The sequence below is a fragment of the Diospyros lotus genome, chromosome 1, assembly GCF_014633365.1.
Source record: "Diospyros lotus cultivar Yz01 chromosome 1, ASM1463336v1, whole genome shotgun sequence".
In the NCBI taxonomy this organism is placed as follows: Eukaryota; Viridiplantae; Streptophyta; class Magnoliopsida; order Ericales; family Ebenaceae; genus Diospyros; species Diospyros lotus.
In genome coordinates, this window is record NC_068338.1 from 52,262,539 (window position 1) to 52,281,403 (window position 18,865).

Sequence of the window (18,865 nt, forward strand, 5' to 3'; positions counted from 1 at the left end):
ATTGCAAAAAAGGAAAAGAGGTCGCGAACTCAGTCCTTTATAAATAGATAAAAAATGCTCTTTGAACTTTGGCTTATTAAGCATGCGAGGGCATTTTCGGAAGGGTACCGAACATTTTTTATATTGTCAAAATATACAATAAAAAGTATATAAATTCCATGGACAACGGTGCGTGGGCTGGGCCTGGGCATATGGGCCTGAAAGAAACATGAAAGCGGCCTGTAATAAGGCCCATGCCACCAAGACTAGGGTTTTGCCCGCATATATAAACCAGCACGGAAGCCCCAATCTTCTTCTGTAGGTGAAGCAAACCAGGGGGCGGTTCGACGGTAACTCTGCTCGTCTTCGTCGTAAGCATACCGATCAGATCTATGCCTTTCCCATCACTCTTACTTCTTTTGTTGCTTATGTCTTTCTCTATGTTCTTTTCGTTTGCAAATTGTGTCCGTGTTTTCCAGGGAAATGTAGGAAACAAAGGCGAACTTCTTTTGTGAAACCTAGCTTTGTAATTGATAAGTGGTTTCATTTCTTTTCAAGTCTTCTTTAACTAACCTCCGATAGGGTTTTTAAATTTAAAATTATCAAGTAAAAGAAATGAGAGAACAAAATATCTAGTTTTGAATATGCAGTGTCTCGGGGGCAATGAAGTAACGAGTTATAAATTTCAGGGTTAAGTTGCTAGTTTTTTTTTTTCTTTTCTTTTTGGTTTCTAATATTTAGTGGTTGGGAATTTTTCCTACTCTTTTCAGTGATATTTTGTTTTGCTTCTGTAGTGGGATTTCACGAGGGCCTGTGATTAATTATTTGTCAAAACATGAAATGTTAATGTCGTATTAGTAGTCATCACCGGTTGTTGGATGTTGGTATAGTGTGGATTTAGCACTGCGAGATGGAGCAAACTGCAATGTTCACTTGCTTGAATATCTAAGCAAGGAAAAATTGATGCTGTAGCTGAATCTTATTTGTTTAAATTTTTGTATTTGATTGTCTGTGGAATATGTTTCGATACAATATAATGTTTTCATGACTTCGTCCAATTGGCAGTGCCAATCATCACACCGAAATTTGCCATTGTGTATATTTTGTTTCTTTCTGTAAAATTGACACGTGGCAAGTAAATAATTAGTTTTAGAAGTATCTCTTGTACGCCTTTAGGTACACAACAGTTGCTGGACAATTCTTAACAAACATCCACCATGGGTTGGGGTTATGCTGTCCATTTGTGTGTGTATTACATATTTGAGCACTTGATGGGCTCTGATGTATCAATGGGTTACACATATTACACCCGTAAGTGTGAAGCACATAAAAATAATATCAATTTTACCTCTAATTCCTTTTCCTACCTTTTAATTTTTTACAGTTTAAAACATGAAAGTTTTAACATTTCTATTGTTGAAGAGTATTCCTCATATATGGAGCTGGTCCTAATTTCAGATAAAGGAGAAGAGTTGTATTAGGTAGCCAATAGCTAGTGTATAAATGTTAAATCTTTTATCATGAATTCTAGATGAGAGGTAGAATTCATGTAGCAAACTCCTGTAAATGTGATTAGCACAGATGATTTTTTTTTTTTCTAAATTTAATTAGTGTATTTTTATTTTTCAATAGGCATATATGCTTTTCATGTCTTGCTCTTTTGAGACCTGCATCTTTTAAAAATCATGGTTTATGCCCATATCATGGCCTATTTAGGACTTGTCATCTTATTCTTGCTTATAAGAGATTACTCATATAATACTATATGTTTTTGCTATTGGTTCTACTTACTTTTGATTACTTAGATTGTTATTTGCAGTTGTTTAACAATCTTCTATACTTGTATAGGTGAATCATGGTCAAGCATAACAATGTTGTGCCCAGTGGGCACTTCAGGAAGCACTGGCAGAACTATGTGAAGACCTGGTTTAACCAACCTGCCCGTAAAACCAGGAGAAGAATTGGTAACTTGATACCTTGATGGTTTTATTTTTTTGGTTGAAATAAAATAGATTTATTTAACTCAAGATTGGATGTCCAAAAAAAAAAAATGAAAATAAAACTTCTTACTGAAAGAGATATGAGCAATTGGGATATAGATTGTATATTTTTTCTAGTGTCTTACCTGTTTTAGTGTTTTTTTAATTTTAATTATCAGCTCTCATGATTGTCTTGTAAATCCATTTTCAGCAAGACAAAAGAAGGCTGTGAAGATTTTCCCTAGGCCTACGGCTGGACCACTTCGTCCAATTGTCCACGGGCAGACATTGAAATACAACATGAAACTAAGGGCTGGCAAGGGATTTTCTCTGGAAGAGCTCAAGGTCAGTTGTTATATCAGTACAAGGTCTTCTTTAGCACTTTTATTGTTATCTTTACAGGTGTCCTGTTGATTCTTAATTGAAAACAAGAAATAAATTGTAAACAGCAGTGCTGGTTTACAATTGAGATATCACTGACCTAATTACTTCATAAGTTGTACTGGTTGTTTTACCTGTTTTCTCTGATACCTATCATCAGTCTGCAGAATAGTCCTGAGAATTCTTGTGATTTTCAACTAAAGTGATACATATATGTCTACATCTTATAGTTGAAGGCTTCCCTTCTGCAATATAATATAATACCCATTGGCAGTCATTTATGATCTTTTGGAAGTGTTAACCTTGTTCGTGCTTGAAACTATGTTTCTAGAGTTAGAATGTGCTGTTGTAGGTCTTTCGCTTCAGAAAAAGTCGTTGATTAGGCTTGATGAAGATGTCTCCGGGCTGATATCACTTTCTAAGGGCCCGTTTGACAACCATTTTGTTTTCAGTTTTTTATTTTCATTTTCAAAATTTTGAAAACAGAAACCGAAAATAATGTTTGATTAGCAATATTTTTCAAAATTCTGTACATAAAAGGTCTGTTCGTTTTTATATTTTGTTTTCATTTTCTTCTTTCTTATCATTGACTGTTCATCTCATCCACTGATTGCCCCGGCCACCATTGTCACTGACAAATCCCAAATCCAAATCTTCATCTCCTTGCTCTCTTTCTCCATCTCCCACTGTTGTCAGCACCGGTGACTGCCACCATAACCACCGACTATTCATCTCCTTCCTCTGCCTTCTCATCTCGTTCATCTTCCTCCTCCCTCTTCACTGTCAGTGACTGCTGGAAAGTTGTCAGAGGCTATGTTAGGACTGCCGGTAACCTAACACCACCAGAGGGTTGTTGGTAGCTGGCGACTGCTGCCGTACTGCCAATGTTTCCATTCAGCTGCGGCTCTGTTTGGATACCCATCAAACTTCATGTCTGCAACCAATTGACCAACTCTCTCTCTCTTGCTCGGTCGCTCTCTTGCGCACGTGTGCACGCTATGTATGTCTATGCATGCATATATCAAACAATTATAGCATATGAAATAACCAAACCAAAGATACAACTCGGAAAGGGAAATGCGTTCTTCAAGTTTTTGGAGTATAGATCTGCTCTTACGCAGATGTGATGTGCTTTGTCAAAAATTTCTGGAGTTATTCAAGAAATTTAGGAAGGAAAAGGAGTAAATATGAGAACTCATTATGATCATAGAATTCTGTGAGTTAACTGTGGATTTTGAGATCATGGAAGCTGCCAGAAGGATTTGAAGGGGTGGGTTGCAGAAGTCCCAAATGGTAATAGCTTGTAGAGTCTAGTGGGGCGGCAGGCAGTATCTACCGCTATGACCAGGTCGATGATGACATATAGGTAGGATAGAAAATATAACAAATAAAAATTAAGAACAAAATTATAAATATTATTAAACATTATTTAAGTTTTTATTTTTTAAAAATAAAAACAAAATCTAAACAGAAATATTGAAAATGAAAACAAAATCTGAAAGTTTTATCAAGCGAGCCCTAATATATTAACCAATATCTACACTCCATTTGAACCATAATGTCTTCTAACTACATATTTCTGGGGTTTGTCCTATTTTGTGCGAAACAGGCTGCGGGGATTCCAAAAAAACTTGCCCCAACCATTGGCATTGCCGTTGATCATCGTCGCAAGAATCGGTCCTTGGAGAGTCTCCAGACTAATGTCCAGAGGCTGAAGACGTACAAGGCTAAGTTGGTTGTCTTCCCAAGGCGTGCACGGAAATTTAAGGTAATGTTGAAATTGTTGACTGATTGTTTGCCTGTGCAAATGTGTCCTGATAACCTAACATATGAATCCCTTTGCTTCAGGCTGGTGATTCTGCTCCTGAGGAATTGGCAACAGCTACCCAAGTCCAAGGTTCATACATGCCTATTGTGCGTGAGAAGCCTACTGTGGAGCTTGTCAAGGTCACAGATGAGATGAAATCATTCAATGCCTATGCCAAGCTCCGTGTGGAGCGCATGAACAAGCGTCATATTGGTGCCCGGATGAAGAAGGCTGCCGAGGCTGAGAAGGAAGAGAAGAAATAGTCAATTTTGCCAGTATCCTCGTTTAAGGATGTTTTTTTTTCACATTTTTGATCCGAATCTTTTTGAAGGACTTGTTTCCAATTCAATTGATAAGCCGCACTCTAAGTGGGTCAGTTTGACCCAAATGGATTTTCAAAGATTACTTGGTGGTTATGTTGGTTGTTTGTACTTATGTCTATATTCCATCGCTTCAAGTGTTTGTTACTTATGCAGCGCACCTAGTACAACTCCCAAATGTTTTTGACTTGAGGGAAATTAGTAAAAAGTTTCATATGGGGAAAACAGGTCTAGTTGGCTGGCTGTTAGTCTAACCATTCCTTATGGTGAATGGTAGCACTTCCCCCTGGTCAGACTCAATTATGCCGCTGCGTTGTCAAAGTGGATTTCCCCCACTTTTTAACATTTATCTTTTCAACTTTGACAGAATTAGCTCTTCACACTAATCCCCTATGTTCTTGTGCTTGATTCAGATGGCAGAGCTGGTGTTGGGCGTTGGAAAGGAGTGAATTTTTAATAGGAAATTGAATCTTGTTTTCCATAACCATGGGATCAAATATTCAGTTTTTGTATAAACTAGTTGATGGTTCATATTGAATTTATTTAAAATTGATAACTTCACAATTATAAATTTCATCTATAAGTTTCCAGAACTTAATATTTTTCACAAAATATATTTATCATATATTTTGTGGAAAATGTGTAGTTTTAAAAACCTGTAGATAAAATTTTTATATTTATTATGTTATATATTATATATATTTATTATGTTAAATTAGTTATTGCATGATAAATATAAATAATTTATATAAAATAATAAATAATATGACAACATATAATAAATTAGTAACATAAATAATAAAAATATATAACATAATAAAATTTTCAAAAAAAAATTGACAACATATAATAAATATAAATAGCCTATACAAAATATTAATTTTGTCAAAATAATTTAAACAACTTATTTAAAATAATTCAATTTTACCTAAATAACTAATTTAACATAACCTAAAAATTAATTATTTTTCAAAATTAAGTAATAACATAAACATATACAATTTGTATTTTTTTTTATATAATTTTGAAAGTAATTAAGGGTTTTAAAGTTATAAGTGATGATTTTATTGAGAAAGAACGAGAAATAAATTATGAAAAATAAAATAAAAAATTAAATTTATTTTATTTTTTTTGATTTGAAAAAATATCATTTTTTTTAATTTATTTTAATTAAAATTTTATGTTAATATTTAAAAATTAATAACATGAATTAAATATTATTTTTTCATATACTTAGTTTACACATTCTCCAAACACTATTCAATTATAAAAAAAATCATGTACAAGTTTCAAGAACTACACGTTTGTCACAAACTTAAACTTAATTAATGACTTATAAAAATTCTATTTCGGGTAAGAAAAAATTTATAATAAAATATCAAAATAAAAAGTAAAAAAAAAAGGCAGAAAACAATGTTTTGTTATAATATATATATAAATATAGATATAGATTCAGTGTGAGACTAAAGAGAACTCTCTACATGAGACACTAAAGGTTCAAGGTTTTAGGGTATTAATATAAATGACTGATAAATTAAAATTTGCGTAATCAATCCCATATAATAATAATACCATTAAAACTTGATATTCTGTTGTATTAACTCGCTTAGCTTGTAATCCTCTGTTGACATATTCAGTAAAGCTCCATTTAGTCAAATAATAAATCGAATATGCAACCTGATACTGATACAGGCCAAAGGTTGGTCGGAACAGAGCCCGGTTAACGTTACATGATAACATTTCCAGGAACTCTGTTCATGATACCATGGTGTGATTAGAGCAGAATCTTGCTCATTTCACAGTACAGAAGTCAAGGTTTTTACGGGCCAGAACAATAGGAATATGGGAGAAGTGGTAAATTACACACTACGGCAGGAGAGAGTGGCTTGGAAATACGAAGACCATCGAGAATGGAAGGTACCCACGTTTTTACATGGTCACAAACCTTACTAACAGTTACGTTAGCACCACTGGCAACTTCACGACTCAGATTTCAGCATAACAGGAACCATTAAAAGCTCATAATAAGAAGTCAAAATTTTAAATCATACAACTGTGAGTAGAGAAAAAAAAGAATTGTGCATCTGAGTAATTGAAATTGAACTGCAACAGTACAATCTTGGTAGTAGCTCAAAGTTTCACTCTGAATAGCATACCAACCCTCCCCTTGTAGCTTGACTGGATTCATGCGACATCCCTATCTCTTCTGCTTCTTGGCTCCGAAGTTTTTGTGCACTTTGTTTTTATGCTCTTTCTTCCTCCTAAAGTTGCGAGATGAACTCCTTTGAGTCACTTTCTTTGAGCTATCGTGAGCAGCACGAAAACCTTCCCGCTTCCTTTTTCTAAGTTTGTAACAGAAACTATTAGAAAGGCCTTTTGAGGATAAACCCCTTTAGAAACATTCAGCAGAGGTAGTTAATCTTTGCTGACTCGGGGGCAGAATTATGCAAGTCCCCAGCAGCTAGTGTGGCGCTAACAGCTAGGAGCAGCAGAATGAACATATACTAGAAAACAGCCATGTGCACCCTAGGTCTTTCCTCAAGCTCAGTTATCATTATTTCTTCTCCTTTTTCTACTACTAGATTTGCCAGTCTCTCTCCCCCTTTTCTTAGGATTATTTGTCATGCAGTTCCCACTGCTTCCATCTAGTTCTTGCCCACAAACTGTAGCTCTCGAGTTTGACTGGCATGGCAGGTCGTCCACACCAACATCAATATTGTTGTTGTCAACTTGCATGCATCCTTGGCTTCCTGGCCTTGCATGATAATACTCGCACACAAGCCGATGAGCCAATTTTGCAAGATAAAGACCAGAGATGGAATTGGGGATGGGCCTGGATGGGTTCACAAAGTAGTAGGGACATGAGAACAAACGCGAGGTCTATCATAAACACAAAATAACTAATTGATAACGTGATCATGTTCCTCTTGTAGACCATCTGACTATATTACTGACACCAAAATCTGCCTTCTCCAATAATTTTTAGGGATATTAAACCCAAAGGTCCACTTAACATTTTAGACTTCCAGCAGCGGGGGACAAAAGGCTATTTAATGACATCTTTTGAATCCTGGGGCCATTGCTTTGTTTCATGGACCAGAAATACAAAGCTTGAGGTTATAGAAAAGCATCTACACTAGGGACAAAAACTTTCTGAAAATAAATATGCAGATTAAGTCCCTAAAAACCACGGCCCATAGAAGTCGAATGGACAGAACTGATATTGGACAGAAAGACTTACATGTTCCTCTTGGGTGTTTAAAAACCAGTTCCTTTTGGATTGAATATATGATCTTCTAGCCACTTTGTTATTTGTCAAAGATAAAAATGCCCAAGCTACCTCATTAAAAGGAATAAAGTCTAAATGTGAGTGGGGTAAGGCTTGGCATAAGTCCCCACCCATTCCTTTAATCCATTGGCATGGGATTTGGCTCTCTTGTACCTACTGAAAATTGGTCCAAACCTAAATTCTCCCTACTGCCTGTGCATAAAATTAAATAGATCCTTTTGCAGTTCTGGCACACCCATGCATATTAGAACTAATAAGGAAAAGAAAAAGCTCTCACCTTTCAGAAAATACACGTCCATGAATGGCTGACTGCTCATGCCATAAAACGGGTGGAGGCAAGACATCCTGTTTGCTGACACACTGACAGAAGAAAAGCATAAGATACATGGCAAGTAAAAAGAAAGGGCACCATTAGATGTTTAAGAACTGTTGTAAGAATGTTAATATAAGGCTCCAAAGGCAACTATCATCCAATAAGCATTAACAACAATGTACTCACTCATCTAATAAGGATGAAATATATGGGATAATCTAGGCATCATCTGATTTGAGTATATTGAGTTAGCATAATCCATATAAACAAATTCCTTATGCTTTTGAACATTGCTTGAATGATTGAATTTCATTGTCAGATGTGTAATGATTTGCATACCTTCTCAGGTATATTTACTCCTTTTGGTGGTTCTGGGATGTGAGGATGAAAAGAGGGGCATTTATAAAAAACAGATCTGCAGAAGATGAAGAAAGGGAACAATCAATAGTCAACAAGGAACTGCTGAATTGTGTTCTACCATTTGTTTCTATATTTGAAGCAAAGACAACCATCTGCAGAAACATACACGATTTTATTCTTAATAATCATTGCCATGTCACTGATTGGGGACTCGATCTCCAGAGGACAGACAGGTTTATCAGAAATATACATGAATCCATTCATCCCACCACTGCATGAAAAAATCAGTTAAGACTGGTGAAAAACAAGGAGAAGATAATCAAATTATTACAAAATTTAAATGAAACACAAACTTTCATTGACATTTGCAATGCACAAATGCTAGGATGTCATTTTCACTAGAGAGTGGATAGAATTATGGGAGATCCAGTGAGCTGGCAAAATAGCTAGCATAAACCACCAAACACCAGATGTTTTGTGAGGTTATACCATGATTAGAATTCAATGCAGATTGTTCTCCACTGGTCCTACAACAAAATGGGTTGATTTGGGTTTTTTTTTTTGGGGGGGGGGGAGGGGGGATTAATAGTAACAGGGGAATGATAAGAGTCTGATACCAGGAAAACGTAATGAAACATGAGGATATTAGCAGTCCACCTTCCTAGGTATACTCGGTTAATAAAACATGGAATGCTCTACCATAGACTTCAGAAAACGAAAAGCATCATTCTATCACAAGACCTGACACAGCACTCAGCCAGAGGTGTTAACATAGAGTCGGGACATACACACATCCACAAGCACACAGGTAGGAGCCTTCACAAACATGGAATAAGAGAGCAACACACAGAGAAACCAGTTATGTTCTAGAGATCAGAGAACAAGATGAAGAGAAATTGTTATTTTTATAAATTAGATCATATGTTACCCAAAAATACAAAAGGCATTGAAAGGCACAAACCTATACAAAAGACAGACAGGGAACCAGAAGTTTGCACTATCCATAATTAAGAACCAAAAGATCACCTATAAGCTACACAATGCGGACAAGTAGCAGGAGAATCTGGAGAAATAAAAAATGTTAAAACTACTGGTATAACAGTCTCAGGAGCTCCACTGATCAATCTAACAAGGCAAAGACAAATTATAGCTAGGGAAAAATAAATGGATCTCATTCAGCAACTGGTTTATTTGGTGCAAAAGACGGACTTTTCTACTTCTGTATCTCTCATTCCAATGGAAATCCTACTGATCCAGAAAGTCACTATGATTATGCAAAAAAGCTTAAACGTATAGAAAGAGAGGTAATTATGTATTTTATGTTATTATTTTTACTCTCAATATGAGGTGGCAACTCATAGTAACTGTTCACAGCAATCATCACACAACTATTTTCCGAAAGCTTAAGTTATCTGGGAATAAACCAAATGCCTTCCCTGACAAAAGAATCACTGGCATACAAAGAGACATAGACAAGAATGGAGAAAAATGCAACTAGAATACTTGAACTGAGGGCCTCCTTTTTAAAACTCTATTAGCATATGTTAGGCAACTACTGGCCAAAAGCTTAAACTTCTAAGGGAACTACAACAGTAGAACATCTTTGACTAAGCCAAAAGGAACATTTAATGAAGTAAAATATCCTCTTCTGCAATAACCCAATTACCCAATAAGAATTTAAAGAATGAAAAAGTAGCATTATAGGCTCAATTACATCAATATTAGAAGATACATGCTCAATTGTTTCTTGGGAAACTTTGACTACTATAATGAAGCTTCACTTTTGAACCCTAATGTCTCACTAATCCAAAAGCACGTTTAAAGGAGTAAAACATCTTTGTGTTCTAAAAACCAATAAAAATTTTAGATAAAAAATAATATCACTCAGGCCACAAGTAAATCAATATTAGAATATACATAAAGGTTCTTTTGAAAATTTTGACTGCTCCTCCCCACACGCCCTTTCCAGGTAAATCAATTTTCGAAGATATTGTTAAAAAGTAATCTTATAGACCCCAACTTCATATTGAAATGCACTTCATACATGAATGATATTACATATGCTACGAAAGTCACAAATGCATCAAAAACAAAAGGGATCTTGATCTCTCAGATTTACATATAACATTATACCCATCAAATTCTTACGTGAGTTTAAAGCATATAGAAGAGATGAAGCCATCTGAAATTGGCAAAAAAACAATAAAAGTTCTCCCTCTAAGCAATAACTATGATTGTAACACACCTCACTTCAGGATTGATCTTCCTTTTGAGTTTAGTGTTAGGCAACTTTGGATGATCTTTATTTCGCTTGTAGAAAGAAAAGATCTTCTTCGCCAAAGGATGAGATTTGTAAACAAAGAGCATATCCAGGCCCAAACTGTTTCTTTGTTTTTCTTCATCCTAAAATCACAACAGTACCATTCAGCAACATCTTAAGGAAAAGAAAAGCATCAAATGGTATTCCAAATGTATGACAATCCATTTACTATGTCAGCCATTACCTTCAATGTGTGCTCCACCTTAGCAATTTCTGAAAGAAGGCGGGACTCCTTAATAAAGGGTAATTTGCAAATAGCCTGTCCATCCAAAGGACAACAACCTTGAAACAAGTATCCAGCACTTTACAAAGGAATGAAGATTTTAATCATTTGCTAAAAATCTTCAAACTTTGCCAAAAAAGATCTTTCCAATACAACAACAACATATCCAGCCTTTATCCTACTAAAAAAAAGATCTTTCCAATATACAAAAAAAAAAAAAAAAGATTCAAGCACCAAGGTCATACTATCAGAAAGGTGTCAATGTATCCTATTTAGATTTGTTCTCTCTCTCTCTCTCTCTCTCTCAATAAAATTTCCTTCATCATACTTAACAGGTAACCAACTGCTGTCAATCTCAAGTTTCTAAATGAGAGTGACCATTAATCTTATCTCATCAGCTAGAATATGAGAAGCACTAAACTACAGGAATAAATTGATTAGAATTTAGTGGGAGGTAAATCCAGTCTCAATCATAAATGTAGTCCCCTTACAACAATATATCTTCCTCTTCTGACAATGCTAAAGCACTATTTAAGTGCTAAAGTCTGTAAATCCTTTTATTTAAATTCGTGAAGTCACCAATATTTTTATATAATAAAAGAAACTATCAAAAAGCTTGACAGCATCACCTAGAAGGGGATAAGAACTCCCCTCATATGGTATTGAATTAAAAGTTCTATCTTGTAATCATGAAACAAGAGGTCCTTAGGGGAGAGTGATTAAGATGCATGAATTCAGATTGCTAAGAAGCTGCAAAAAATATAATAAAAAAGTGCATCAAAATGCATTTCTCTGAGAGGTGAATATATTTAAAAGGCTTACAAAAATGGTTTAGCTATGTTTAGAATATAGCAAGTGGCTCTAATTATATGGTGCGTGGACCAAAGCAGTTAACTATGTTAATTAAGATAACAATGATGCAAGTGAGGCAAGAACACAAATGGTGTGGCTAAACATGAATTGACAGACATATCAGCTAAGAAGATAAGAATCAACAGTGCCTATGAACATTGCAATGAATAACAGAAAACAGAGCAACAAGAAATAGTCAAAAAAGCACCAAGAAAATAGCAACAAGAAATAGTGTCTTAAACATTCTGCACCTTCCAAAAAAGCAGTTTCTAGGGTAAACCTCAATTTTGAAATAGCCAATCCTGAACACAAATATAGAATACAAAGTTCCACCTCAATGATTACCTGCCAAGGAAAGCGTTTCCCATTCATATCTAGCTCAAAATCTGCCAGGACATTTCAGGATACATGGAGAAAAAAAAAAGGTTAAAATTGTCAATAGAAACTAAGAGTCTCTTTGGTTACACAAAACACTTTCCAGTTTTCCCTTTTCACAAAAGATTTGGAAAACATATTCAATAATTATATTATTATTGCTATAAAATTAGAATTATCCACAAAAAATTCATGATATTGCTAATATTAATGATATTAATAAATCTTCAATAAAAAGGATGTCCCCAATGCATGAGGCTCCCCAGTATTCAAAATCGTGACCTTCCTGTCAAGGAGTAACCTTACTATTGCAACCAACTTACCCTATTGATTATAATATTTAAATTTTTTTATCATATTAATATTGTTGCCATTTATATTTTTTATTTACTATTAGTTAGTTTTATTATTTACCACTAATTTTTCTATTCATAATAATAATAATACATTGATATTGCTAGTATTATAATACTATTTATCATTATAAATCAATGTTAAAATTCATATTTCTTACTATTTATATTGATGCTTGTTGAAGAGAATGTAACATTGAGATAGTATTGGCTTGCTGCTTGCTTTCTATTTTATGTTGTTGTTATGTTATTATTAGTATGAGGCGGTAATGCCTCTTGTCGGTTTAAAGCTGCATATATAAGCAGCTTATGTTAGTTGTTTTGCATTCATTCATTCTCCTAATAAGATTTCAGTGCATTTGTTTTCTCTCACCTCCGTTTCTCAAATTCTTAAGCCCTAGGGTTTCCAACTTACATGGTATCAGAGCTAATGGCCTCCATTCACGAAAATCATTTCTCCTCTACTTCTACTCCTACTCGATCTACCTCAAATCTTTCGTCGGTGTCTCAATTCAACTTTGTTGCAGTGTCTAAAGCTTTCAGTTTCATTCCTCTAATTTTGAATAGTGAAGGGGTAGAAGAGAATGGAATGGAGAATGACAGACAAACCAAATGTGGAAAAAAAATGGCTAATGCCTGAGAAACACAGCAAAGGTAGTGCTTGGATAGACAAATGGTAGAACCCCTAATCTTAAGAAGTCTTGGTGGTGGAATGAATAAGTGCAATTGAAAATTAAAAATAAGAAAAATTGCTATAAGGCTGTATATCAGTGCAACAATGAAGAAAATCAAAAAAATTATAAAGAATAAAAAAAGACAGCAAAAAAAGCTATTAGTGAAACAAGGTCAAAAGCATACGAGAATCTATATAAACGACTTGATACAAAAGATGGAGAAAGAGATATATGTAAATTAGCTAAAGCAAGAGAAAAAAAAACAAGGGATTTAAATAAAGTGAAATGCATAAAAGATGAAAATCAAAATGTATTAGTGAATGAGGGAGCGATTAAGGAGAGATGGAATGAGTATTTCACAAAATTATTCAATGATGATGGCGACACAAGAGTTAGGTTGGGATATCTTAGTAACTCTGAAGGGAACGTGCGCTATACATTTTATCGACGCATAAGTCCAAATGAAATAAGGCAAGCATTAAAAAAGATGAAAAATCATAAGGCGGTGGGACCAGATTATATACCAATAGAAGAATGAAAATGCATGGGAGAAGAGGGTATCTCCTGACTAACGAAATTATTTAACGCGATTCTTAAATCAAAAAAGATGTCAGATGAGTGGAGGAAGAGTACTTTGGTCCCTATATATAAGAACAAAAGAGATGTTCAAAACTGTGAAAATTACAGAGGAATTAAATTAATGAGCCATACCATGAAACTCTGGGAGAGAGTAATAGAGCAGAGGCTCAGAAAAGAAACAGAAGTATCAGAAAATCAGTTTGGTTTCATGCTTGGTAGGTCAACAATGAAAGCTATATACCTACTGAGGCGCCTAATGGAAAGGTATCGAGATCATCAGAAGAACCTACATATGGTGTTTATAGATCTAGAAAAGGCCTATGATAGGGTCCCTAGAGAAGTATTATGGAGGGTTTTAGAGAAGAAATGAGTCCGAATAGCCTATATACAAGCCCTTAAGGACATGTATCATGGTGCAGAGACAAGGGTCAGAACATGCGGAGGGGATACTGAACCGTTTAAAATTACAATAGGATTGCATCAAGGTTCTGCACTAAGTCCATACTTATTTGCTTTAGTAATGGATGAACTCACTAAAGATATTCCAACAGAGGTGCCATGGTGTATGCTATTTGCAGACGACATAGTGTTGGTGGATGAAACAAAAGAAGGAGTGAATACTAAGCTTGAGTTATGTAGAAACAATTTAGAATCTAAGGGATTTAAATTAAGCAGAAAGAAAACAGAATATATAGAATGTAAATTTATTAAGAATGCAAGAGTGGAAGATGTTATAATAAAATTGGAAGACCAAATCTTACAAAGAAAAGACCATTTTCGATATTTGGGATCAGTGATTCAAAAAGATGGAGAAATTTACGAGGATGTCACACATAGAATTAAGGCAGGTTGGCTAAAATGGAGAAATGCATTGAGGGTGTTATGTGATGGTAAAATCCCATTAAAATTGAAAGGAAAATTCTATAGGACAGCTATAAGACCAGTTTTGTTGTATGGCTCAGAATGTTGGGCAGTCAAATACCAACATGAGCAAAAGACGAGTGTAGCGGAGATGAGGATGTTAAGATGGATGTGCGGCTATACAAGAAAAGATAAAATTAGAAATGAAGTTATTTGTAATAAGATAGGAGTAGTGCCAATAGAGGAGAAGATGAGAGAGACTAAGACTAAGATGGTTTGGTCATGTGAGAAGGAGACCAAGAGACGCTCCTGTGAGGAGAGTTGATGAAATGAAACAATTAATCAAAAAAAGAGGTAGATGCAGACCTAAGAAGACTTTGAGGGAGACATTAAAGTTTGATATGAAGTGTATGGATCTCAATGAAGATATGACAAAAGATAGAAATATATGGAAGTCTAGAATTCATGTAGCCGACCCCACATAGTGGGATAAAGGCTGGATATGTTGTTGTATGTTGTTGTAGTGTATATGGCTCAACCAGAAGGGTTTGTCAATGCTGCCACTCCAACTCATGTTTGCAAATTGAGGAAATCTTTACATGGGTTGAAACAAGCTCCTTGTGCTTGGTATAATAAGCTGAAGGAAGCTTTGATTAAATGAGGTTTTATTAGATCTGTTTTTGATGCTTCATTGTTCATAAAGCGGACATATGAGTATGTGTTGTTTGTGTTAGTATATGTGGATGATATATTTATTACCGGATCTAATTCCACTGCTCTTAAGGCCTATATTCATGATCTAGACCATCAATTTGCTTTAAAAACTCTACAAGCTGTCAATTACTTCTTAGGGTTTGAAGCGTATAGAAACAAAAATGGTCTTTATCTTACATAAACCAAATATGTTGTTGATCTGTTAAGGAAAGTTGGTATGAAAGACTATAAGCCTTGTGACACTCCCATGACTGCTGGAATTTCGTTAACCAATGAAGGAGAAGAGTTTACTAATCCAATTGTCTATAGAACAATTATAGGGTCTTTACAATATTTGACCTATAAAAGACCTAATATTGTCTTTATTGTTAACAAGTTAAGTCAATTTTCAGCTCTTAAGTGTCAACACTGGTTAGCTTGCAAGAGATTGCTTCAGTATATAAAGGGGACGACTGATCTGGGTTTATTCTTCTCTTCTACACCTAGAGATCTGGCTTTAACAGTGTTTACTGATGCAGATTATGCTGGTTGCAAGGTCACTAGAAAGAGTATTAGTGGTTTGTGTGTTTATCTTGGCTGAAATCTTATTGTTTGGGGTTCCAAAAAGCAGTCAGTGGTTGCACGTTCAGTAGGGGAAGCTGAGTATAGGGCTATAGCATTGGGAGTGACAGAGTTACTATGGCTTAAGTCATTGTTTGTGGAGTTGGGTTATCCGAATGTTACAACTCCTATTGTATGGTGTGATAATTTGGCAGCCAAGAGTATGGCTAAAAATCATGTTTTTCACTTTTGTACAAAACATGTTGGTGTTGATGTTCACTTTGTTCAAGAGAAAGTTGAAAATGGTGAAGTGAAAATTAAATATGTCCCTACATCGAAGCAAGTTGCTGATATTCTAACTAAGATTTTGCCTAGAGACAGATTCAAACTATTGTGTTGCAAACTTGGGCCAACTTGGACTCCTGTATGTGCTGGTGAACAAAGATATACAGCAAAGGAAGCATCTCATAGAAGCCTATATACTATAGAGCCGCTGGAGGAGCTTGGTTTGAAGGGGAGTGTTGAAGAGAATGTAACATTGAGATAGTATTGGCTTGCTGTTTGCTTTCTATTTTATGTTGCTGTTATGTTATTATTAGTATGAGGCAGTAATGCCTCTTGTCGGTCTAAAGCGGCACATATAAGTAGCTTATGTTAGTTGTTTTGCATTCATTCATTCTCTTAATAAGATTTCAGTGCATTAGTTTTCTCTTGCCTCTGTTTCTCAAATTCTTAAGCCCTAGGGTTTCCAACTTACAATGCAAGTATATTTACAATTAATATTTATTCTGAGTTGGCTAAAAAAACTCATGTTTTCTATTTAGAAAATGCAGGAAACATTCCTTTTTTGTGAAGAAAGGGTAGAAATGTTTATTAACAATCAGTCTAAATTTGGATCCTTGGGAAACACAGTTTTCCAAAAAACAAAAAAGTTCAAATAATTTACAATTTCTATTTGTATTTAATGTGGAAAAAATCCAGAAAACAGGGCATGTTTTTCACAACTCAATAGCCCTAAAATTTCCTTAGGAAGGACAATCCTACCTGTGGGATAGAAGTCCAAAATAGGAGATGATAGATCTGTCATCAAATTCCTGTAAAAGAAAGGAAGTGCATGTGCACTGATGGAAACTATTGGGTCAGCAATCAGTAAAGACAATGAATTCAATGAAGTGAACAAATTCAGTTAAAAACCTTGCGGCAGGTAATACACCCATTAACTGGTCAAATGGCTTGAAAGGTTTCCCTAGTGTGAAGTTAATCTCCAATTGATCAAGGCCATAGAAATCTGAAGCAAAAGGGGCATAATGGTAGGGATAAAACCTGCATGACTAATAGTGTAAGAATCATACAAGTAAAAGGAGATTTACAATGCTAACTTATTTCATTATTTATATAAAGGAAAAAGAGAGTAGGGAAAAAGTGTGAACGGGTATGCTGCAAATTTGTGCCGGAGTTTATCTTATCAAGCCAAAAATAAAAGAAATGCAGTTCCAAGATTCTATTCTGTGCAATAATATTCTTTGTGTAAACAGAACTCTGATCCACTTTCTGTTTATTGCTTCCCACTTATGAGTAAAACGGAAACTCATTTGATGGACATTGGCCTCAAAATTATGGGCTAGGAGGATGGAATGGAGGAACAATGATGTAACCTCACAAAGGACCTGCCAGTTCCAAATGGCATCACCAAAAATGAAATTAAGAAAGTATTCTCTGCTTGTGTTTTGCACCAACTCAAAAGATTCTTCCATTTTTTTTTTCACTAAAATGGTTTTGGCACCTTCTAAATGTTTTCATTAGGCATAGATATTCCATATCAGGGTATTTTTCCCAAGTCTCCAGAACAGGACATCCTAACTTTCCAATCAACAATGAACTGGTAAATTTAATATATCCATGTTCTAGATAAATTGTTTATACAGGAGCTTCTTATAGTCATTTTCTTGTTTACAGCTAGATTTAAATATGAAATTGGTTTAGAAATCCATCCCTAGCATGGATTGTTGAAATCCTGAATTTAGTAGAAGTTCTAAACTTTTGTACAAGATAGTTTGCAGTGACAATTAGACAAGTTCAAAAAAAAATTCTCTGCAAATTTTCACACTTCTGGAAAAACCAAAGACAGCTTTTCAATTCTGGTCTCAGGTTCTGTGTGCATAATCTAGAGTAAAAAAATAGTGCTGCTTCACCCAATTTACTCCAAATCTTAAACCTTTGATCTTAAACTCTAAACCCTATCTCACCACAAAATTTATCCCTATAGCCGTCATCTATTCTCTGCTGTCCAGATCAAGGCAAGTGTTTCATATAAATTCAAAACTAAAACAGCATAATTTTTTTTTTCCCTTCAGACCTCAAATCAGTAAACTAGATCTTAAAGTTCTAGGCCATCATATCTAAATGTAAGGCACATATATTGGAAACTGTCCTCCATCATGACACACTGTCAGTGTGCCATATGTTGTGTTACAAACATGGGGGAGGAAACAAAATTTCCTACCCAAACAAGAACTGACACTCCCCAATCACAAACAGATGACACAGGGTTAATTTAATAATGATTTTTAGTTCCTGTGACATCATCTGAACCACCCTTGTGCAAGGCAAGCAGTACAAGTCACAGAGCATTTATGTGATTCAACCTTCTGAAGAAATCTGAGTAAACAATTGTATAAACTGCATGAGACAATTCTGCCAGAACCCAAGGGAAAAAAAAAAAGCACCACTGCTAGTGGAGAGGAAGTTTTCTTATATCAACTGCAGCACAATTTTGCATCTCATAAAGCTTATAAGAAAAAAGGTCAAAAAATAGACATGTTGTCCATGAAAAATACTTAAAGATAGGACTGACAGCATGGTTGGTTTACCAACAATTTATAATATGCTCTTAACAGTTTGTATTAAAAAGAAATGCCTATCTGCTGACAGCATCAGGGTTGCAAT

General features: G+C 35.0%; 2 protein-coding genes across 4 annotated transcripts in view; one reads left to right on the forward strand and one right to left on the reverse strand.

Moving 5' to 3' along the window:
* The first annotated feature begins 244 nt into the window (after positions 1–244).
* LOC127791380 (60S ribosomal protein L13-1) lies at positions 245–4,562 on the forward strand. The gene is made up of 5 exons (XM_052321215.1): positions 245–350; positions 1,828–1,943; positions 2,170–2,303; positions 3,949–4,107; positions 4,188–4,562. Exons 2-5 carry the CDS (start codon positions 1,835–1,837, stop codon positions 4,407–4,409), a joined length of 624 nt encoding a protein of 207 aa, XP_052177175.1. The 5' UTR covers positions 245–350; positions 1,828–1,834; the 3' UTR covers positions 4,410–4,562.
* Positions 4,563–6,457: 1,895 nt separating this feature from the next.
* LOC127809276 (5'-3' exoribonuclease 3-like) overlaps positions 6,458–18,865 on the reverse strand; it is a 57,947-nt gene continuing 45,539 nt past the window's right edge. For 2 of the 3 annotated variants that reach the window (XM_052348044.1, XM_052348040.1), the window contains 9 exons: positions 17,114–17,242; positions 16,964–17,040; positions 12,169–12,209; positions 10,933–11,007; positions 10,674–10,831; positions 8,595–8,699; positions 8,408–8,483; positions 8,033–8,115; positions 6,689–7,299 (listed from right to left, as the gene is read on the reverse strand). In XM_052348044.1, coding sequence (XP_052204004.1) covers positions 7,011–7,299; positions 8,033–8,115; positions 8,408–8,483; positions 8,595–8,699; positions 10,674–10,831; positions 10,933–11,007; positions 12,169–12,209; positions 16,964–17,040; positions 17,114–17,242 — 1,033 coding nt within the window. In that variant the 3' untranslated portion in view covers positions 6,689–7,010. Of the gene's footprint in view, positions 7,300–8,032; positions 8,116–8,407; positions 8,484–8,594; positions 8,700–10,673; positions 10,832–10,932; positions 11,008–12,168; positions 12,210–16,963; positions 17,041–17,113; positions 17,243–18,865 lie in introns of all 3 variants that reach the window. The other variant, XM_052348049.1, reaches the window with a different exon arrangement.